The sequence below is a fragment of the Stylophora pistillata genome, chromosome 14, assembly GCF_964205215.1.
Source record: "Stylophora pistillata chromosome 14, jaStyPist1.2, whole genome shotgun sequence".
Lineage (NCBI taxonomy): Eukaryota > Metazoa > Cnidaria > Anthozoa > Scleractinia > Pocilloporidae > Stylophora > Stylophora pistillata.
In genome coordinates, this window is record NC_142532.1 from 8047598 (window position 1) to 8070938 (window position 23341).

At 37.9% G+C, this 23341-nt stretch overlaps 2 protein-coding genes and 1 pseudogene across 2 annotated transcripts; 1 reads left to right on the forward strand and 2 right to left on the reverse strand.

Annotated features, from left to right (window-relative positions):
- Positions 1-98: 98 nt before the first annotated feature.
- On the reverse strand, positions 99-12365 carry LOC148716361 (uncharacterized). Its single transcript, XM_088744574.1, has 3 exons — positions 10391-12365; positions 1831-1961; positions 99-1353 (listed from the first exon to the last, which is right to left on the reverse strand). Exons 1-3 carry the CDS (start codon positions 11263-11265, stop codon positions 554-556), a joined length of 1806 nt encoding a protein of 601 aa, XP_088600700.1. The 5' UTR covers positions 11266-12365; the 3' UTR covers positions 99-553.
- Positions 12366-12978: 613 nt separating this feature from the next.
- LOC148716362 (alpha-protein kinase vwkA-like) lies at positions 12979-14596 on the forward strand (annotated as a pseudogene).
- A 435-nt stretch (positions 14597-15031) lies between these two features.
- On the reverse strand, positions 15032-18931 carry LOC111347416 (uncharacterized). The gene is made up of 5 exons (XM_088744858.1): positions 18866-18931; positions 17427-17490; positions 16923-16983; positions 16532-16701; positions 15032-16091 (listed from the first exon to the last, which is right to left on the reverse strand). Exons 1-5 carry the CDS (start codon positions 18902-18904, stop codon positions 15925-15927), a joined length of 501 nt encoding a protein of 166 aa, XP_088600984.1. The 5' UTR covers positions 18905-18931; the 3' UTR covers positions 15032-15924.
- Between the last annotated feature and the right edge of the window lie 4410 nt (positions 18932-23341).

Genomic DNA, 23341 nt, shown 5'->3' on the forward strand with positions numbered 1-23341 from the left:
AAAACTCCACAGAAACACTTGCTGCGCAGGCTATTCCCCTGCCCTTTCCCCCCACCGTCCACCCTAACTCTAAATCGAAAATGATTGGTTAGATAGACGATCAAGAGCTTGTAATGTTAATGCATTGCAGGCTAAGTTTCCATCAGAACATGACCTACAATTTTTAAACTAAGAAAAATTCGTCTCTGGGAATTGCGTTTTAACACTTATGTTTTTTAGTCATTTCAAAGTCGCGCTATTTTATCGTAGATGCTTTATTTCAAAAAGTACAAAAAAAACCTCAAAAATTACAAAGCATTCATTTGATTACACTTTCCATCTTCGCGAGTCAGCTTCATTCAGACTTGTGAAACAGAGTGCTCTAACTGAGAGAAGAGACAAATCATTGAGCTTACTGCGAGTAGCCAAGTTCTCCGATCCAAACTGCAAAGCTAATGTTAGAAAATGTTATTGTAAAGAAAAGACGTAAAAGAATTGAATGTAACAGTTTAGAGCCTCCTATTTAGAAGGAGAATACCAAACATTGTCTCTAAAACAGAATTCGCTGCTTAACTTAAGTTACTTTACGAAGTGCTTTTTCCATGTGATCATCGTAATGCTTTTGCAGGGATTCTTCAGTGCGAAATAACTTCTGACAAATCCAGCAGCTAAACTCTCCACCCAGATTCACTTTGTTATGAAGGGGAAGGGTTTCAGCTCGGCCAAAGGACTTGTTACAATCCTTGCATTTAAAGGGCTTCTCTCCAGTATGTACCCTGCCGTGACGGCGAAGGGTTCCAGCTCGGCCGAAGCACTTGTTACAAATCTTGCATTTCAAAGGCCTTTCTGCGGTATGTACCCTGTGATGTTGTCGAAGGTTTCCTGCGCGGCTAAAGCCCTTGTCACAAATCTTGCACTTAAAAGGCTTTTCTCCAGTATGTACCCTGTGATGTTGTCGAAGAGTTCCTCCTTGGCTAAAGCTCTTGTCACAAATCCTACACTTAAAAGGCTTTTCTCCCGTATGTACCCTGTGATGTTCTCGAAGGTGTCCTGCTTCGCTGAAGCCCTTGTCACAAATCTTGCACTTAAAAGGCTTTTCTCCAGTATGTACCCTGTGATGTTTTTGAAGGTGTCCTGCATTGCCAAAGTGCTTAAAACAAACCATGCACTTAAAACGCTTTTCTCTCGCATGCATCTTGTGATGATTGGAAAGGATTCCTGCTTGGCTGAAACACTCTTTGCAAGCCTTGCTTTTCATTGTCCTTTCATCCGAATGAGCTTTCATATGTTTGTGAAGTTTAGGTGCTCTATTAAAACCTTTGTTTCTATGGAGGCATTTAAATGTCTCGCCTTCAGCCTTTTTACTGATATTGTCTGCAACAGAGTAGCAACATGGAGGTTTATAAGTAATGCATTCGATTCAAAGCGGTTTTAATTTTAAGCAGTGAAGCACTTAAACCATGGGAGGTAGCACAAATGAATGGATGAGATATTGCGAGAGAGCAAATATTTGCAGAACCTGTAGATGATGGAGGGGAGATCTAGATTGTAGATGCGATCAGGATAATTTTTTAACTCCACTGTCGGATCTCTGTTATCCACTGGAAATTGTGGCATCGAACAAAGTACATCTAATTGGTAATTCTCTTCATTTAATGTATGAAAGTGATTCACGCAGTAATCATCGCCACTTATGTACTAGTGTAAACAGGGCCTGAAAAATGTTCAGGCCCATACGGGATTTGAACCCATGACCTCTGCAATGCCACTGCAGTGCTCTACCAACCGAGCTAGCATGACAACTGGGAGCTGGTCATTATGTTGGTTTGTGTTAGACCTCAATATTACTACCAACAATATCAATATCAGTAATATTACCACCAACATAATGACCAGCTCCCAGTTGGCTTATTTTCACTACTAAAGTTATCTTGATCACACACCAAATTCTCATAGTTGGTTTACGATGAAATATGTAGCAGCTACAGAAGAGAATTAACCATCAGATATTAAGAGTTAGAGGCTAGTCCAGTAGCACTTTATCTCAAGAACATTATTTTTCAGGTCGCTTAGCGAGTGAAAACAGTTGTTTTGCCAACTCGCTTAAAGTTAAGCGAGTCGGCAAACTTCAGTGGAATTCTCATTAACTTTAAGCCACTAAACCAGGTCGCTTAAGCGAGTTGGTAATTAATTTTGGCCAATCAGGAGTAGTTCGCGGTTATTCATTTGACTGGGCTGTGAAATCGGAAATACAACACGCGTGGTATTTATATTCTCCCGTGAAGTTTCTGCGGCATTCAAAACAACATGGATAGTCATAGAGCGAATAATTTTTCTTTTTATGATCCAAGAAGCTATGGAGCTTAAACCTAGTAGGGGACTTATGTCCTCTTGTTTTTGCTCTGGTACTGCTTGTACAAATCTTTAAATAAAAAAAAATAATAAATAATAAAGTTTCCCATTCATATGATGCACTATGTTCTTGCCAGATATTATTTTCGTAATGGTTTAAAACCATAAGCTCCAGCCAGAACTGTGGCCTTTCAAGAACCCAAGCGATTTTCTTTTTACGAAATGCCTTCCTTAACTGAAAGTAGCACGCCTCTGTTCTTCTCTTGTTGCTTTTGATTGTAAGCAATCTCAGCCTCTGTTGAAATTGGCTCCTCCGTCGGATGAAAGTCAACTGCATAAACTCAGCAATGAAAAAAAGAAGGACGTACATGCGACCATCTTCTCCGTCTTCCGCCATATTATTCAAATTGATTTATTCGCGCGCGTGCTCTCAAATTACCAAAGTCACATATAATCTTCCTCGTGAAAACAACTATCATTTTTTAAGTCGTTTAACGTTGACTGTAAAATTAGCACCCTCAGGAATGTTAAGCGAGACAACCGGTTTAAACAATCTTTTAAATAACCCACTCAGATAAATAAACTTAAATAAAGCGTATTTAAATTGAAACTGTGATTTAAATAAACTGGTGTAGAAATTGACTTCCTTTCTGATCGTAATATGGAACATTCAGAGGAATCAACACATTACCACACAATCACGATGCTGTACATGCTAATGCAAGATGTTAAACATTGTCCAAACAATTTTATAACATAGCGCGCGCTAGTCCTATGTAATTCCTATTGCGTCATCATGAAAAAAATCTCTGTGTACATGTACGCACAGCCGTGCTCAATAAAATGACCTGTGCAGTTTCAAAATAGTTGCAGAATTTCCGTCGTGTGAGTTCCTTAAGTTAAAGTTTCGGAAAGCGATATCAATAAATGGAAGACCAACTAAACTTTTCTTTGGCTTTCGACCTTCCTGCAGGCAGTCAAGCCAACAAGCACAACGAAAACGAAGCACAACAGGCCCGTTTCCCGAATTTATCGGAACAGGAGCTGGAGAAAATTATAGCTGAAAGACATTCAGCAAGAACTAAGAAGACTACAAATTGGTCTGTGGGAACTTTTAAAGGTAAACGTCTCTGTTGTTGACGTTTTTTGGTTACATTTGTTAAACCTACCAAAAACCATTTAATTACAAAATCAACAAAAGAATCGGAAATGTGTACAGTAAATCTACACTCCTTAGTCTTCGTCATGACATTGAAAGATATCTGAATGCACCGTCACTGAACAAAGGCCTAAAGCTCACTTCTAATCCAAGATTTCAAAGGTCAAACGAAATAGTGAATGCGACAGTTGTCAGCTTGAAGCATCAATGAAAAAGAAAACGTAAAACACAAACCGGCGATTGAAAACGAGGATTTGCTGTGGCTAAAATCCTCGCAAGTTCTCGCCTTGAGCAGCCCACTTTCTCTGCTCCGTAACGTGTGGTTCAATATCATCCTCTTCTTTTGTAAAAGAGGTCGAGAGGGTCAGAGGACCCTGAAAACAACCAGCTTTAAGTTTGAAGTGGACCCAACTTGCCGCAACTTGGCGACGATGGCGCATGATGAAGCCACCAAAAATCATCCTGGTGGAATTGCCGATTTTTTTTTAAGCACCGAAAAGTTGGCCCGAATGTAAGAAACAGACGGCGGGAACGACGGCTACAAGGCCTTGAGATTGTACATGTCCAAATTAAACCCGAAGAGCGAGTCGTTTTTCCAATATCCAAGAAAGAACTGGAGTTTTGACGACAACATCTGGTACGAAGCACTTCCAGTCGGAGTTAACTCGCTCGACTCCATGATGAAAAACATAAGCGAAGCAGCATCCTTGTCGAAGCTCTATACTACACCAACCACAGCGTCAGGGCGACAGCCATAACTTTGTGGTCTAATGTAGGAATTCAAAACAGGTACATCATGGCGATCTCCGGTCACAGAAATGAGTAAAGCCTTGCTCATTACAACACGCCCCCATCCACATCCCAGCTTCGCAGTTGCCGTGAGGTCCTGTCAAACAGCCTTGTCAACGGCACAACTGAGTCCTCTTTCACCAGTACTACTGTCCGTCAAAATAACAGTGCGGTGGTGGCTCACGACAAGAATGCAAATTTCCTGGAGTCCGACTTCGGGAATAATTGCACTGTACACGGCAATGTGAACATCGTTTTTAAAACTGCAAATCCCGCTACTTCTGGTATTTGACTTTTACCAACCAGGCTTGTTTACCAAAACTCGTGTATTTTGACTTTGTTTGGTTACCGTGACATTTTCTTCGAGGAGTTTGACTTTGTTTAAAAAAAATTCACCCACTTTCGAAGAAACGACTTTTTCATTGACAATTTTAGAAATTAGATGAAGCGTTCTGTTCAACTGTCGCTGAAGTGATTGTGGCGTGTTAATAATCAGCCAATGAGCGCCTTTGTACTTCGTTGCGAGAACTTTGTAATCAATCAAAAAAATAAAATGTCTTTCAGCGCCCAAATTGTTGTCGTATGATCTAAAAGAATTGTTCCATGCTTTTAGCTGTGCGTATATCGAGTTATGGATGTACTTGGGAAGTTTGGAGAGCACTCAAGAAGCTAGAGTTGCTCTCTGCTGCGCCTCGAGCACCTCTTGTATCCTTACTCGATATACCCACGCTAAGCATGAAAAAATTCTTAAATTCTGAATTGCGCCGTTTTGAAAATTCACGTTGATGTTATTCACAAACAAAAAAGAAACCACAAGCATGTAACGGCAATAATTAACTCTCGAGATTTAACTTAATAAACTCTCTAATAGAAGCTATCTAAATGACGATCAAGGTACTCCACGAGCTCTCTACATTTCAGGGTTCAAATAATTATCCATCGAATGTGTCGAGACTGTCACATATGTTGAGTAAAAATGACTCAGTATCAACTATTAAAGTTGAAATTATTTCTCACGCAAATGGTGTGAGCGTAAAACTGTAGCTTACCTGAGAAAGATGTAAAAATTCTAACCAACAAGTCAGCATGTAGACATCACACGCAACGTTTAATTTTGGTGGCTAGATCCAGTTTCCTCACGGTGCGCTCCGGAAAAGATCTCACACTGGACTGGACTCTAAAATTGTTCAAGCTTCAAACAAAAGAAAAGAAACAGATCAATTGATTGGTGAAGGAACCAAGTGTTCATAGACCATCTCAAAAGTTGTTGTTAAATATTATCAATCATTCTCTCGCTGATGGTAAAGGTTTCAAGCTAATCTTCGTTCAGTTCAAATAGGTAAGGCCACACAATTAAATTAAGTTTACAAGGTGTTGTCCAAGGATTATACAGCGTCAAAGGTAACAAAGTACGGTTCCCGATTCCTTTTTAAGCACAAATTTTTGAATGAAAAAATCACGCGTAACGGATAGGAAAGGAAAAATTTCAAGTATTTCTTCGGTTGTACAAAGTTTGCGGGAAATCTTGAGGTTTTACATGCTGAAAGGAAACTCACAGGTCGCCTATATGTTATAGGAAACAAATCACGCTTCACGCTGGTTCTGAAATTCACTCGCTGCATATCAAAAGAATATAAATTCATAATATCTATCACATGTCCATTTTGGCTTAAATCACGGTCACTAATAAATTCTCCCGGCTTCCCTGAACTTCTCTTACATCGTGGGGTCTGAAAAATTTAGCCTACAAATTAGTTTAGTTCGATGTTTTCAATCTGTATCAATCTCCTCCAAGTTTAGCCATCCATGTTGCGTAATGTTTTATATTCACCTCGTTAATGTCTGTCAGCTCTATAGAGCATTTGCCTCTACTTTAGGGAAATTCTCTGCACCGTGAAATGGACTCAAAATAGCGTGAGGTACTTCCTTAAGTAACGTAACTGTGTGGCTTATGATGTAAAGGCAAAGTCCCTTTGAGAACCGTTGTAAGATTGCTGTAAATAACCTAAAGGCCTCAACCCAACCAGAATGGAGGTCGAGTTCTCCCCATTCCGGCTTTTCTTTACTTAGGTCAAGTAATCAACAGAATATTCGAGATATGCGGTTGGGGGGGGGGGGTGGGAAGCATCTCACGGGTGGGCTGAAACTCGCCACTCGTAATGTTACTAAAAAACAGACATATGCTGCTGATTCTAATTCTAAAGATGGCTGCTTCACTCTACAAAGTACAAAGCATTCAGAGTTAAATCCGTGGTAAGTACGATCTTTCATCATTCAAATGAGAAATTATCAATTTTACAACACATGTTTCAACACCTTTATTATTAGAGCTGCCCTTACAAAGAACATTTGGTTATGATTGATTAATAGAAGAAATATTATGAATTGCACGGAGGAACATGGCTCTTCATAAATTAACTTTATTATTTTATTTTATATCACAAGGATAAGGTATATTTTGCGGAGTAGGAATTATGCTTGAGTAGCCCTAAGTTTCGATTCTCCCTTGATGTTACTATCAACAGCTAAACTTCTGCAAAAATATTATCTTACTTCATTTCGAATATCATTCATTCTCCATTAATAAAGAGCTGGGATGATTGCAGAAGACAAAAAATAAAAACACCACCGTCACTCTAAAGGTGGAATATGTTTCTGAGGTCCTGTGGCCGACACCAAAATATATCGCAGTCGGCACGTAATTAAGTCATCCTTCGATTCAACTTCAAGGGACGGACTCTATGTGTCTTAGTCAGCCAATTTTCGACACACTGTATTTAAATATGAACCTCACTGCTACGGGGCGGACTGATTCCTACAAATTCTTGGGTAGCACATCTGATAAAGGTCTTCAGCCCCTTACGATAATTTCTACCGAAAAAGAAGCATACGCATGGATTTAGAGCGCAACTAAAATGAGCCAAAACTTGTGCAACAGCTCCAAGGAGACTAAAGATACAAAAACCAGTTGAAATGGGTGTATGGAAATATAGAGTTGCTCTTTCGTTCCCATGATTAGAAATTGTCTGGCGAACTTAAACATTTAGAACTGTCTTAGTTTGGTCATCATTACCTCTTTTGACCTCTTCTTGTTACTCAAATGCCGCGAGTCTCTGGAGGGAAACGTCTTCCACAACTTATTTCTATGAGTAATTTTTAAAATGGCTTGACATATAGGTCATTAAAGTCTCACCTCACATTTACTGTCACTCCCTTTTCAATGAATTTGTCAGGAAGGTTTACCACTTCCTAAGGTTCTTCAGATCAATTATTTGCTTCATAAGACAATCAGTTGACTTGAAGTTGACGCATTAAACCTTTAGAGAGGTTTAACAATTGTTCGTGAAGTTTTATCCTTTGATAATAATAATATTTAATACTTATATTGCGCTTTTTCTATAAAAATACTCAAAAGCGCATTACAATATTAATTATAAAACCCGGTAAAATTACAATATTTACAGTATAATAAATTTCCAGAGTAATTAGTGAAAAATAGAATTTTTTTAAAAATCACAATATTAAATTAAATGAATAAATAATCTAACTAGAAGCCTTTTTAAATAAATATGTTTTAACAGAGCGTTTGAAGGAGTTGATTGATATTTCCTGTCTTATTGGCAGAGGAAGACTGTTCCATAAGAAGGGGGCAGCTATTGAAAACGCGCGATCTCCCATAGTCTTCTTCGTTCTTAGCCGAGGTCTTTCTAACAATATACCATTTATAAGCATTAGTCGAGAATTATTAGCAATAATCGAGAATATTCTAAAATTTATACCGCAGTCACGGAGATTTTATATACGCTGGTCGAGATTTTTTCATTTATTACTTTCCCCACCTCTCTCTGAAGTAAAGACGACTTTTTCTGGTTGTAAAAAAGTCCAAAAATAAGGGTATTTTAAGGCCCATTGTCTCCGATGACGAACCATTTCTCATCATAATTCCCACGTGGGTAATGTAAACCATCACTGGCCTTCCAAAATCAGTAGTAAAATTTTGGGACAACTGATTTCATTATCCGAGCTGACATAAAATTTACATCTAACTAATCGCTTTTTGGTCTGTATCTTCAAAATTCCGTAAACCACATCTTTGTTTATTTGCTCTAAAAATTACTCGTAATCTACAGTTTGTGAGGCCCTCGAAAGCGCTAACGTTATAAGTGCAATTTTTTATTTTTAAGGCAGCAGAAGGTTGGGAAGGTAAAAACTATTTATCTCCCCAGTTTTTCACTGAAATCATTCACCCCATTGATACAAATTTGAAATTTGTATCAAGGGGGTGTGCGACGGTCAAAAAATAAGGGAGTGGGGGTGGGGCGACAACTTTCCTCTACTAGCCTGAGCAGAAAGATTCCCGCGGAGTTGTCTCCACTGAAAAGCCAAATTCTGACTACACTCAGACGAGTTATTTTCTATGAAAAGTTTATTGAGGATGAGTCAGCCAGTCTTGTAGTATACGCATCCTAATACATTCTTAACGCATGTACAATGAAACTGATGGGTTCTTCCTTGAAAAGAAACTGTGCTACGCCAGATACGAAAACCCACTACAAAAAACACCCTTTAGAAGTGATCAGAAAATATAAGGAAAGGGTAACTAACCTGGTCACACTACTAATCAAATAGAAAAATCAATTAATGTATTGATACGATACAGTGAGTTGGAAAACAAAATTACATCTAATAAGAGCAAAAGGAGGTGAACAAAGATAAGACTGGCCGACCTAGAATAACTTAATTTTCCCGCCAAACGCCACGAGAACCTCTTCGACGTGCCACCAAAATATTAATTTCTAACTACTTTGTTTCCATGTCACTCAAACGTCAGTAATTACATTTCTCGTAATTTCGGAAGGAAACCTTCGCCTTCTCTCTCCTTCCCCCCTCTTCCGTGTTTTCGCTCTCGCCCCATTTCGTGCGCGTCCAAGCTACAAACATCGGCCTTTCAGTGCAGAAAACTCCACTGAAACGCTTGCTACGCAGGCTATTCCTCTGCCCCCCACCCCCCCCCCCCAAACCACCATTTAACTCTAAATCGAAAATGAAAGGTTGGGTAAACAATCAGGAGCTTCTGACGGTAATGCATTGCAGGCTAAGTCTTCATCGGAACGTGATCTGCACTTTCCAAACTAAGAAGAAAAATCGTGTCTGGGATATGCATTATAACAATTATGTTTGTTAGTCATTTCAAAGTAGCTCTTTTAAGCAAGGTTTTTATTGCACCAAGTAATATATCCAATTTGTTTTCTAAAATTTCCAGCGTTCACCCTTACGGCACACGTTCTTCAACGTCTGAACATTTATATACTAAAAAATCTGCGCTTAATGTTCAAAGTAAGGGTTTTTCACGTGTTGGCGTTAAAATCTGGAATGGGATACCAACTAGTCTTAAAAACTTATCAAAGAACTCTTTTAAAAAATCCATTAGAACAAAATTAATCGAAATTCTAGAAACTGAAAACTCCTATGTTGAAATAGATACTCTAATTAATAAGATGAAAGGTTAACTTCTAACTGTAATTATGTTTAGTCTGTAGTCCACTCCAAAGGCGAAATAGATACTTTAATTAATACTTGATGAAAGGTTAATTTCTAACCGTAATTATGTTTAGTCTCTAGTCTCTTTAGTCTGTAGTTCTCCTCTTTCTTCTGTCATGTTGTAATTGTATGTGAATATTATTATATAAAATTGTGTAAAATTACTTTTCAATTGTCTGGCTTGCCGCGACTAGCTCTTCGCTATATGCAAGCCAGCCTAGTAATAACCACCTGATATTTACTTGGAAATAAACTTCAAACATGTAGATGCTTTATTTCAAAAAGTATAAAAAATTCAAAAATTACACAGCATTCATTTAATTACACTTTTCACTTCTTCGAGTAAGCCTCATTATGACTTGTGAAACAAAGAGTGCTCTAAATGGCAGGAGCAGTATAAATGATTGAGCACGCTGCGATCGCGAGTAGCCAAGTTCTAAGGTGTTAAGCTAATGTTAGAAAATGTTATTGTAAAGACGAAGAAGGATTAAACACAACAGTTTAGTGCCTGCAATTTAGAAGAAAAACACCAAACTTTGTCTCTAAAACGGAATTCTCTGCTTAACTTAGGTACTGGTACGAAGTGCTTTTTCCATGTGATCATCGTAATGCTTTTGTAGGGATTCCTCAGTGCGAAATAACTTCTGACAAATCCAGCAGCTAAACTCTCCACTTAAATGTACTCTGTTATGAAGGCGAAGCGTTTCAGCTCGGTCAAAGGACTTGTCACAATCCTTGCACTTAAAGGGCTTTTCTCCCGTATGTACCCTGTGATGTTGTCGAAGGTTTCCTGCATGGCTAAAGCCCTTGTCACAAATCTTGCACTTAAAAGGCCTTTCTCCAGTATGTACCCTGTGATGTCGTCGGAGAGTTCCTCCCTGGCTAAAGCTCTTGTAACAAATCCTACACTTAAAAGGCTTTTCTCCCGTATGTACCCTGTGATGTTCTCGAAGGTGTCCTGCTTGGCTAAAGCATTTGTTACAAATCTTGCACTTAAAAGGCTTTTCTCCAGTATGTACCCTGTGATGTTCTCGAAGGTGTCCTGCATGGCTAAAGCATTTGTTACAAATCTTGCACTTAAAAGGCTTTTCTCCCGTATGTACCCTGTGATGTTGTCGAAGGTTTCCTGCTTGGCTGAAGCACTTGTTACAAACCTTGCACTTAAAAGGCTTTTCTCCAGTATGTGCTTTGTGATATTGCCGAAGGTTTCCTGCTTGGCTTAAGCTCTTGTCACAAATCTTACACTTCAAAGGTTTTTCTCCAGTATGTACCGAGTGATGTTCTTGAGGGTGTCCTGCTTTGCCAAAGTGCTTAACACAAACCATGAACTTAAAACACTTTTCTCTGATATGTATCTTGTGACGATTGAAAAGGATTCCTGCTTGGCCGAAGCGCTTGTTGCAAGCATTGCTATTCATTGTCCTTTCATCCGAATGAACTTTCATATGTTTGTGAAGTTTAGGTGCTCTGTTAAAACATTTGTCGCTATGGAGGCAATTAAAAGTCTCGACTTCAGCCTTTTTACTGATCTTGTCTGTAACAGAGTAACAACATGGAGGTTTATTAGTAATGCATTCGATTCAAAGCAGTTTTAATTTTAAGCAGTTTAAACCATGGGAGGTAGCACAAATGAATGAATGAGATATTCCAAGAGAGCAAATACTTACAAAAGCTGTAGATGATGGAGGGGAGATCTAGATTGTAGATGCGATCAGGATAATATTTTTAACTCCACTCTCAGATCTCTGTTATCCACTGGAAATTGTGGCATTGAACAAAGTACATCTAAGCTATCAAAAAAGTTCAACATCCAAATCTACCTCTTGCAATGAATGCAAGTGAAGATTTCTAAACTGTATTGCATATTCTGTCCATGAGTTCCACATCAGAGCAAATTTTTTTTTCTGAAAGGAATTCTTAGCCTGAACACAAAAACCAAGAACTCATTTCCAGATTATGATATGCATGGTTGACTTACACTTGCAGAATTATTTTTATAATCATTATTACTATTATTATAATAATTAATTATTATAAAGTAATTTTTATCTTAATCAAAAGCAACTAAATCAACATCATCATCATCAGTATCACAAAAATTGATCTCTTTGAGCACTTTGAACCTTGGAAACATACAAAATTGTTTGAGTACAAAACAAAATTAAAATGAAAAATATTCCATAATTGAAGACTCCAAACAAGACTTTGTTATGAACTTGTCCCATTACAAAGGTGGGAATGTCAAGAGTCACTGAGAACACTGTTAACACTTTCACTCCCAAGATCTAAATAGTAATTCTCTTCATTAAAAGTATGACAGCGACCCTCTCAGTAATAAACCTTACTTATGTACTAGTGAAAATGAGGCCTGAAAAAGCTTCAGACCCATATGGGATTTGAACCCATGACCTTTGCAATGCCAGTACAGTGCTCTACCAACTGAACTAAGCTAGCATGCCAACTGGGAGCTGGTCATTATGTTGGTTTGTGTTAGACCTGCTGAAGTGATATAAATCAATGAATTTTGAATCTATGAAAATCATGTATGTGTACTGCAGTTTGAAATGTACGAAAGCAATCCTTGCAGTAATAAATCCTACTTATCTAGTAGTATAGTACTGTAATGTTGTAGTAATATCAATATTAGTAATATTACCAACCAACATAATGACCAGCTCCCAGTTGGCTTATTTTCACTACTAAAGTTATCTTGATCACACACCAAATTCTCATAGCTGGTTTACAATCAAATATGTAGCAGCTACAGAAGAGAATTAACTATTAGATAGTAAGAATTAGATGTTAATCCAGTAGTATGGTAGCCAAGAACTGCCAATAAAAAAAATTACATTTTTGTGTAATAAACGTTAGTTTGACTGAGAAATAAAACAAAACAAAATAAAACATTAAGTAAAGTTAAATGAAATTTAAAAAGCAAAATGACATGAAATTTAAAAATACATTGAATTTTAAAAATAAAACCACTTTACTTTGAAGTTAAACTAAAATGGAAATACCATTCAAAGTGAAATATCAAATCAATTTCAAATGAAATTCAAAGTGCAAATGAAAGTGAATTTTATCGTGGTTGAGCACTGCCAGTACCATCATTCTACGCGCACTTACAAAGCTCTTTGCCCGCGATTCTATTAGCCAATATGGTGGAGTGGAGGCAGTTCGCAAACAAGCAGCATCAAAAAAGAGCTGCTAAGGGGAAACGACCAGCAGGAGAATCTGTAGAGGTGAAAGATGAAATAATTGTGCAGAGGATGAGTTCAGAAGTAACTGGAAAAGAGCAAAAGTACGCCAGGATTAGGCCAAGAGAATTCGTCCCATTCGATTTCGATGAAATAACTTTTGACAACATAGCAGAAGCTTGCCAGAAGCACTTTGCTCCCCAGATTGTTAAAGATAGGGTTTGCGACATCTTAGCTGGTGAATGTGGGCCTTCTTGTAAGAAGATGTGCCAAATTCCAGACCACAAAGTATTCTATGTGCGTTTTATAAATGTACTTAAGAGCTTAATGCTGGTGCATTAAAATACAGATACAGAGCTTGGTTTTGGCACTGTTGGTTTCACCCGCCCGAAATGAGGGGTAGAGGGGGGGGGGGGAAGGCAGGGGGCATGACCATTTTTTTAGGAGGAGTGGTGGGATGAATATAAAATGGCATGCCACCTTTGATCATGTTTGAACCATGAAATAAAAAAATAAATTGATGTTTCTAAGTTGCAGCATTTACACATGTACTCTTTTCTAAACCCTTCTGTGGAGATATTGTATGCCACAAGCTGATATTTTACTCATTTACAAATTTCCAAACATTGGTGAGGGAGAAGGTAAAAAATTAATACGCTTGGAATTGTTGCAAGCCATTCGTAATAACCTTATAATTTTGTTCTTTCTCACTTTTGCTAAAGACCAAAAAAACAAGGTGTGATGAAAATCGAAGGAAAAAGGCTGTGTCGGAACCAAGCCCTAAGAAAGTTTGCTCAAGTAAATTGTACCCCAAGAGTTTGTCCATCCAGGATATGCTAAAACTAGGGAAAGTCATCTCCAAGAAAAGTTCCACTGTCATTAGCATCTATAAGTTTGATTTTGAACACATGCAATGGTCCAATGTACCAGTGGAGGCAGAATTCTTGGTAGCTGAGACACCATTCACTTCTGGTGGATTCCAACGAGCTTTGAAGGCCACTGGCATAACAGAGGGACTCAAAGAAGTGACATGGGTCATCAAGAAGTACCTCGGAAATAATTAAAGCAAAACAAGAAACTGAAAAAAGTCACACAAAGAAGTCAGTCTAAATGCATTATTTGGCCCGCAATTTTGCATCACAACTGAAGGAACAAATTGAAAAAGAGCGCCTGGTGGAGTTTGACCCAACATTTGAATATAAAAAGGTATTCATGGGCAAGACAGACAGTGGGGAGTTTGTTTCAATTGAAGAGTACATTGACGGTGATTTTATTAAGTACATATTAAACAATAACGGTAAAGTATGTGAAAAGGGTACAGTTTGTGACAAGGCACAGGCCTTTGTCCATTTTACTCATAAGAAATCTGAGGGTAAGCTTATTGTTCTTGACATTCAGGGTGCTGGGTACACAATATATGACCCAGAAATTGCATCGTTAGATTCAAATGCTAACTGATGATGGTGCATACCAATTCTGTACTGGGAATTTGTCTGAAATAGCCATGAAGAAATTTTTGGAGAAACACCAGTGTAACAAGTATTGCAGACTTTTAGGACTTAAGTTAGTACCATCATAGGTCAAAATAACATTGAAGGATATATGAAGGACAAATATGTACACAAAACAAGAATATATAAAGGATAAGTTATTTTAACTGTTCCTGTTGTTGTCTAACATTGATTTCATTTTTGAAATTACAATCTTGCTTTTTGCACTTATTTACTCTGAGTGTACAGCCAACTCTGATTTTCTCCTTACCTTATGTTATTACCATGTTAAATTATTGACTTTAACCCATTAATAGCCACAGCTTTTGTGAAAAACTGTGTTTTGAAGCTAGTCAAGCAGATTTCGGGTCACTATTGTGGTTTTAAAAGCTCAAACTTACCACAAACCCTTTGACAGCTTGTACACTCGAAGGCCTTTCAATCCAAATGCAAAATGGCGGCCTGAAAATCTTGGGCACATGCAGAAAGCAAAATTTTGAGATAGTTTTTGGGTTGAAAAGTAATGCCCCACTTACGACTTTTACTTTTCTCTCTTTCTCCTGCCCTTTTTTTCCCCTTTCCTTGCCTGAAGTTTCTCCTCACTTGCTGGAAATTTAGTAGGCTTCATTTTGGTGTAGAGATTTTTTAGGAAACTACTCATTATTTTCAAACCACATGCTCAGAAAGGTAGGTGGGTAATGGAACAAGATTTTCGTGCAGATTTTCAGGTCAAAGTTACACGGTTTTTTGGCTATTTCTCCAATCTCCTTCACTCAATTGCGCTCATTCTGGTATCGTTTGTAAGATATTTTCAACCTGTTCAAGTACGTGCTCAAAGTCATGCTCCAGGGTTAAAAGTGATGACATCACAAGGCATAGAAAGGGTGTGGGTCCACATGGGCGCTTACGGGCGCACTGGACGTCAATAGGTTAATGTTGTTGATAAGAAAATGAGAGGCTTATTCTGAACAAAAGTTTTCTGACTAATAATTTGAAAAGTTACGATGAATATATGGAGTTCATATATTTTTTGAACTGCGGTTATAGTGACGAATGATGCACGATCGTCACAATAGTGAAAATAGGTCAGTGGTTCAAATCCCGTACAGGCCTGATTTTTGTAAGGTCTGATTTTCGCCATTGCATAAATAGCACTCTCTACTGCGAGGATCATGCATCATACGAATTTGAACAGTGTTTCAGTTTTATATTAAATAAGAAATATAACTGGATTTTTGCTTATTTGAAAATGAGAGACATATTTGGAACAAAGGTTTTATAAAAGTAGGTGATATGTTATATATGTTGAAATTGTTAAAGTTGTTGCATTCCATGATAGTTTACAGAAATTTACTAATAAACCACATAGATAACATGTTCCAATTTTTAAATTACACTGAAAGTGTGAAGTTCTATTTTAAAAAATATATGCATCTTTCCATTCATCTGGGTTAACAGTATCATTATCAGGAATGATGTACTCACATTCTTCCCTAAATTCTAGTGTAAGGAAATCATCTGCAATGTTTAATACACCAGATTCAGTTGCCACCTCCTTGAGTTGTTCCTCAGTAACTGGTAAACCTGAGCAAGAAATGTAACATGCATTAACAGGGAGGTTAGAGATCCCTCCAAATTTATACTTTTCCTCTCTGTTAATATCCTCATACTTGGATGTCAAGAGTATTGTTTGTAGGGTTCATTTCCTTTCCCAGAAAAATGCTCCTGAAAGAAAGTCTTTATTTTTTTAGAAGGCAAAATATGTTGACTGATCAGTATTATGTACATTCAGTGTACCATTGAACAACCACCAAAAGGAATTTTGCCTTTGGATCAAGATCTCATATACTTGGTTGTCATGGGATTTCATCAGGGAGCAATAAATCAAAGACTGCAAGTCTTAATAACCCTATTGAATGAATGAATGAATGAATGAATGAATGAATATGAATGAATGAATGAATGAAAGTACTGGATCCACATTGTAAATTCATTTATAAGGCAGAGGATGCTATGGCACATACCACACTCTTCAAGCCCATAATTCTCAGGGAAGTTATAGATGTGGTCTGGTATACCATCTGGAAGTGCAGTGTCTCTCTGTGCTCTGATCCTGCGTGTGTTCCACACTGTTTCTCTGAAAATATCTAACTCCTTCTGTATAAGAGGTACCATGATGAAAGCCAAAAGCAATCTGCCAAAACATTAAATATAATGTTAAAAGCAGTCATGAAAGGATACTTCTGTAGGCAAATACAGTAAATTATGTCAAGAAGTACATGACATTCCTTTGAATGATATACAGCAGAGGCAAGAGGTACAAAAAGGTTCTGAAGATAACTGATCCAGATCCCAATTGTTGCACATACCTATCAGACTCACTGTGTGTATGAAATACACAGAGCACTTCCATACCTGATTTGAGGTAGAAGGGCCATATATGACTGTTTTATGAGGATCCATATCATTGTGGTGTCTGCAAAGGAAAGTGTGCATTGTGGCCATGGTCCCTGTTTCGGTTCCCTTATCTACTCTCAGCATCGCAGATATGATCTTAGCTTCATATAAATGTTCAAGATACCATCTTCCTATTAATTTGGGATCATGATTGGAAACCCAAACTTTCAACCACAGCAGCTTTCTACTAGCTGTGTCCATGCACCCATACACTGCTTATGGAAATGTTGAATTTTGAGAGCCCATTAGCTTGTCGTGACCATCGAGAGAATGAACCCAGTTATAAACCACATGTCGCGAAGTTTCTTTTCCTTCGCTGTCTCTTGGCTCCAACATTACCACGGGCTTCGAGACATTGTGGGTCCAGTTCAGACATCACATTGTAAACCTGGTCTCTGGTAACATTTAGCCCATGCTCCAATCTGATTTTCTTGTGCAAGGTTCTGTATTCTAGCAGCTTACCAGGACCTTTAAGCTCCTCTTCCACCACTTCTTTCATGTCCTGAACTTCGACACTCCTGTCATTCTAGAAGATGTTAAAGTGACGAAGCCTTCTGTCAAGGGAACACATACTCCATGCATATTGTGTAAATTCGCGTCTGAGAAAATCCAGTGCTTCCGATCTTTGCAAGCCTTGCTGGACATATTTAGTTCAAACTTCTTTTAGGTTATCGTCATCGGTCCAGGTAGCCTCATGGTTATTCGCCATATTGGCTAATAGAATCGCAGGCACAGAGCTTTGTAAGTGTGCACAGAATGATGGTACTGGCAGTGCTCAGCCACGGTGAAATTCACTTTCATTTTCACTTTGAATTTCATTTGAAATTGATTTTATATTTCACTTTGAATTGTATTTCCATTTTAGTTTAACTTCAAAGTAAAGTGGTTTTATTTTTAAAATTCAATGTACTTTTAAATTTCATGTCATTTTCCTTTTAAATTTCATTTCATTTTACTCAATGTTTTATTTTGTTTTGTTTTATTACTCAGTCAAACTAACATTTATTACACAAAAATGTGATTTTTTTATTGGCAGTTCTCGGCCACCATACAGTAGCACTTTATCTCAAAAACATTTGACAGAGCAAATGTGTGAGGTCCAGGGAAGTTAAACAATCTTTTAAATAACCCATTCAGATAAATAAACTTCAGATAAATAAACTTCAGATAAATAAACTTCAGATAAATAAAGCGTATTTGAATTGAAACTGACTCAAATAACCTGGTGTAGACATCGACTTCCTTTCTGATCGCAATATGGAACATTCGTGTCAGAGAGGAAACGTGTAGAAATAAATGTGCTGATAAAGCACAGAGGAGTCAACACATTACCACACAATCACGATGCTGTCCATGCTGGGCAGGTACAAAAAGCAGGTCACAGGTCACAGAATGTTGAACTAGTGACATTTTATTGTTCTATTCTTACACGAAAACCGGAACGCATGTATATCATATGTTCATTTCTGACGACCGGAAATGGAACACTATAATGCAACGCCTTTACTCAATCCAGTGTATAACTCTTTAATTGTGACCTGTTAATTGTGACCTGTGACCTGCTTTTTGTACCTGCTAATGCAAGATGTTAAACATAATCCAAATGTTTATTCTGAATTGCGCCGTTTTGAAAATTCGCATTGGTGATGTTATCAATAAACAAAAAATAAACCACAAGCATGTAACGGCAATCATTAACTCACGAGATTTAATTTAATCAACTCTCTACAGAAGCTATTTCGATGACGATCAAGATACTCTACGATCTCTCAACATTTCAAGGTTCGAATAATTATCCATCGAATGTCTCGAAACTGTCATATATGTTGAGTAAAAATGACTCAGTATCAACTATTAAAGTTAAAATCCGCAACTGGTGTGAGCGTAAAACTGTAGCTTACCTGAGAAAGATGTAAAAATTCTAACCAACAAGTCTGCATGAAGACATCACAGGCAACGCAGCTAGCCAACGCTCGCCAACGCTTAAATTTGGTGGTTAGATCCAGTTTCCTCACGGTGCGCTCCGGTAAAGATTTCACACTGGGCTGGACTCTAAAATTGTTTTTAAAGGTTCAAACAGAAGAAAAGAAAGAGGTCAATTGATTGGTGAAGGAACCAAGTGTTCATAGACCATCTCAAACGTAGTTGTTAAAATGATCTTGAGAAATAAAACTAATGATATTATCAAACATTCTTTCGCTGGTGGTAAAGGTTCCAAGCTAATCTTCGTTCAGTTCGAATAAGTAAGGCCACACAATTAAATTAATTTTTATATGCTGTTGTCCAAGGATTATACAACGTCAACGGTAGCAAAGTAGGGTTCCCGATTCCTTTTTAAACACAATTTTTTAAAAAAATCACACGTAACGGATATGAAAGGAAAAATTTCGAGTATTTCTTCGTTTCAGTTCAAAGCTTGCGCGAAATTTTGAGGTTTTCTCGAGCTGAAAGAAAAACTCACAGGTCGCCTATATGTTATAGGAGGCAAATCACACCTCACGCTGGTTCTGAAATTCACTCTCTACATATCAAAAGAATATAAATTCATGATATCTAACACATGTCCATTTTGGCTGAAATCACGCGTCACTTATGATTCTTCGCTTGCCTGCACGTCTCTTACGTCGTGGCGTCTTAAAAATTTACCCTACAAGTTAGTTTAGTTCGATGTCTTCAATCCGTGTCAATCTCAAGCAGGTTTAGCCATCCATGTTGCGTAATGTTTTATTTTCACCTCGTTCATATCTGTCAGCTCTGTAGAGCATTTCCCTCTACTTTAGGGAAATTCTCTGCACCGCGAGATGGACTCACAAAAGCGTGACGTACTTCCGTACGTAACGTAACCGTGTGGCTGATGATGTTAAGGCGAAGTCCCTGTGAGAGCCGTTTAAAGATCGCTGTAAATGACCTGAAGGCCTCAACCCGATCAGATTGGAGGTCGAGTTCTTTCCATCCCGGCTTTTATTTAGGTCAAGTCAGTCAACAGAGTATTCGAGACGTGTGGTTAGCGGGGAGCCCTCTCTATTTGCCCTTCAGGGGTGGGCTGAACCTCGCCACTCGTAATGTTACTAAAATAGACATATGCTGCTGATTCTAATTCTAAAGATGGCTGGTTCACTTTACAAAGCAGCAAAGCATTCAGAGTTAAATCCGTGGTAAGTACGATCTTTCATCATTAATTCAAATGAGAAATTATCAATTTTACAACACATATTTCAACGCCTTTATAATTAGAGCTGCCCTTACAAAGTAAATTTAGTTATGAATTGATTGATATAAGAAATATTATGAATTGCCAGGGAGGAACATGGCTCTTCATAAATTAACTTTATTACTTTATTTTATATCACAAGGATAAGGTATATTTTGCGGAGTAGGAATTATGCTTGAGTAGCCCTGAGTTTCGATTCCCCTCTCCATTGATGTTACCAGCAACAGCTAAACTTCTGCAAAAATATTATCTTACTTCATTTAGAGTATCATTCATTCTCCATAAATAAAGAGCTGGGTTGATTATAGAAGACAAAAATAAAAACACTACCGTCACTCTAAACGCGGAATATGTTTCTGAGGTCCTGTGGCCAACACCAAAATATATCGCAGTCGCTACAGGGCAACTGTAATAAGCAGGTATCGTAGTACAAGTCCATGATATTTGAATCAAGTGCTGAAAGTGTTTTGACACAGCTATATTTGTACTATTGGCTTTTTTAACCGTTTCTGCTGCAAGTTTAGTTCCCCCGTCTTGCATCAAGAAAAAATTCGGAACGCTCGCTTAAAATGATGGTCAATTCGACAAGTTTTCTGCAAGATGTTGCAATAGGAGTTACTTAATTATGACTGGTCTTTGTAAATACAGTCCAACCTGTATTAATTCGCACCGTATTAAGCGGTCTCCTATATTAGCGTAATTGGTTATATCAACTGCTAAGTTGAAATAGTCAATTGGCCACCGTAACGAATAAAAAGGCTGACGTTTCGAGCGTTAACCCTTCGTCAGAGCGAAGGACGAAGGGCTAACGCTCGAAACGTCAGCTTTTTTATTCGTTACGGTGGCCAATTTACTATTTCAACTTAGTTGATACAACCAACTACCTTGTTACCCCCACCGACGCAGCACCACAGTTTCTTTAGAAACTTTCAGCCTTTATTCCTATATTAGCGGTCAGCTGTCAAATTCCTCGTTTTCTTCCCCTTAATTTCTGCACTAGCTTCTAATACTCATCTTTACTAAGCGGTCGTGATCACCTTTTGCTAAGTTCCGATGGCCTGTTTATTCCCCGCCCCCCTCCCTGTATTGTACGGTGTCAGTTAGAGCGGAAACACTCAAATAAATCTAACGACAAACTTTTAAGTCTAATCCATCTCCCGAAATCAATGCTGATAGTATTTCTGAGCGAGTTTTTATTCATTCAAATGTAAAGCAAAATGGCGCTTTATATGGTTTTTCACAATACCCCCTTATTGAGGACCACTTAATACAGTACAGGTTCAACTGCAGATAGTTTTTTCTCATGCCCCTTATAGCACGGGAAGTTATTCTTCTTCCCACGAGATAACTTCTCAGACACCAATCTAATAGTAATTTATTTCTGTCATGTAGCTTCTGACGCTTGAGAGAAGACATTGCTTGTTATTTATCCTTTTCCCTGAAGAGTGCTAGAATTATATTATGTCCGATGAGCAGAATTGAAAAAACAGTTACATTTTATTAACATCCGGCTTTACGCATCAGAAGAGGAGAAATTGACTTCTACAAGGTAAATAAAACTAACTCTTTGCCTCCTCACGGACAGGAACTGGCGGACTTGAATTGGAAAACTTGATGTTTCTTTGAAAGGCTTTTGAAAACTGAATTTCATTTCATCATGCTCAGATATGAAAGTAATGGTAGAATCCAACATTTGCTTATTTTAAAGTACACATTACTACTTCCAGGCTTCTTTGCACTAAATCACCAGTTCGAACAAATATTGAGAAATAAATTGATTGTCCCCTGGGCGGTGGAAGAATCTGTCGATTGCTAATTTCCTTCATAACTACAGAGTATCTTTGAAAAGGACTGGGATACAGCTATTGGTTAATTAAAGCCCACTTCATATTCTCCTTCTCACCTGGATAAATTAATTTCAGAGGTGTATCACGTTTTCTCGAGTACTAAGAACGAGGTAAGGTCATTTCCGTCCAGTGAACTTTGCAAAATACCATCTTACATGTCACGAAAGGGACACGAAGCGCTCTTTATCATTTGCTTTATGAGGGCAACGATTGACGTCACAAACTTGTTAACTGAAGAAATCAATTTTCCCCTTGATCCTCCGCATTCTCATGGTTTGATTGTCTCTGAATAAAAGCGTTACAGTTAGTGATCTGGAAGCATTTAGGAGTGTTCGAAAAGAACTCTCTGAGAACTTAAATGATATTGAAAACAAAAATATATTTAGTTGGTTTCAATATCTTCTGCTTTAGTTTCATATGTTTGACGAAAAGTTTCTTTTCCTTTGAATTGCGAAAAAACGTTCGAGCAGAAGGCCAGTGCCATGAACAATACCACTGACAATTTGAGTTCAATCAGCCTTAAGCCGGGATTTCAAACGTAAAGGAGCAATAATCTATTCGTACTTAAGTCATCCTTTGATTCAACTTCAAGGGACGGATTCTTTAAATGTGTCTTAGTCAGCCAATTTTCCACACACTGTATTTGAATATGAACCTCACTGCTACGGGGCGGACTGATTCCTCCAAATTCTTGGGTAGCACGTCTGATAAAATTCTTCAGCCCCTTATGATAATTTCTACCGAAAAAGAAGCATACGCATGGATTTAAGAGCGCAACTGTAATGAGCCAAAACTTGTGCAACAGCTCCAAGGAGACTGAAGATACAAGAAACAGGAGAAATGGGTGTATGGAAATAAGGAGTTGCTCTTTTGTTCCCATGATTAGAAATTGTCTAGAGAACTTAACCAATTATAACTGTCTTCGTTTGGTCATCATTACCTCTTTCGACCTCTTCTTGTTACTCAAATGCCGCGAGTCTCTGGAATTGCGTGCGATATTGTCTTGTTATCTTTTGCGTTGTGGAAAACGACGTCCAAAACTTATTTCTATGAGTAATTTTTAAAATGGCTTGACATATATCATTTAAGTCTCAACTCACATTTACTGTCACTCCCTTTTCAATAAATTTTTCAGGAAGGTTTACCACTACATAAGGTTCTTCAATTATTTGCTTCGTGAGACAATCAGTTCACTTGAAGTTGACGTATGAAAGCTTTACAGAGGTTTAACAATTGTTCGTGAAGTTTTATCCTTTGATAGAGGTTGATTTTATATGAATTCAATTACACAGAGTTTAGGCAGAAAGCAGCTATGTACG

Excerpts from the sequence above, each read along its gene's own strand:
- LOC111347416 (XM_088744858.1), bottom strand. The coding sequence starts at position 18,904 with ATGCAGACTTGTTGGTTAGAATTTTTACATCTTTCTCAG. Across the intron at positions 16,984-17,426 it reads AGAGGAGCTTAAAGGTCCTG|ACACCACAATGATATGGATC; the intron begins GTAAGCTGCTAG and ends TTTCCTTTGCAG. Across the intron at positions 16,702-16,922 it reads GCCCTTCTACCTCAAATCAG|ATTGCTTTTGGCTTTCATCA; the intron begins GTATGGAAGTGC and ends ATGTTTTGGCAG.
- LOC148716361 (XM_088744574.1), bottom strand. The coding sequence starts at position 11,265 with ATGAAAGTTCATTCGGATGAAAGGACAATGAATAGCAATGCTTGCAAC. Across the intron at positions 1,962-10,390 it reads AAAGCACTTCGTACCAGTAC|CTGCTACATATTTCATCGTA; the intron begins CTAAGTTAAGCA and ends TCTCTTCTGTAG. Across the intron at positions 1,354-1,830 it reads TACTGATATTGATATTGTTG|ACAATATCAGTAAAAAGGCT; the intron begins GTAGTAATATTG and ends ACTCTGTTGCAG.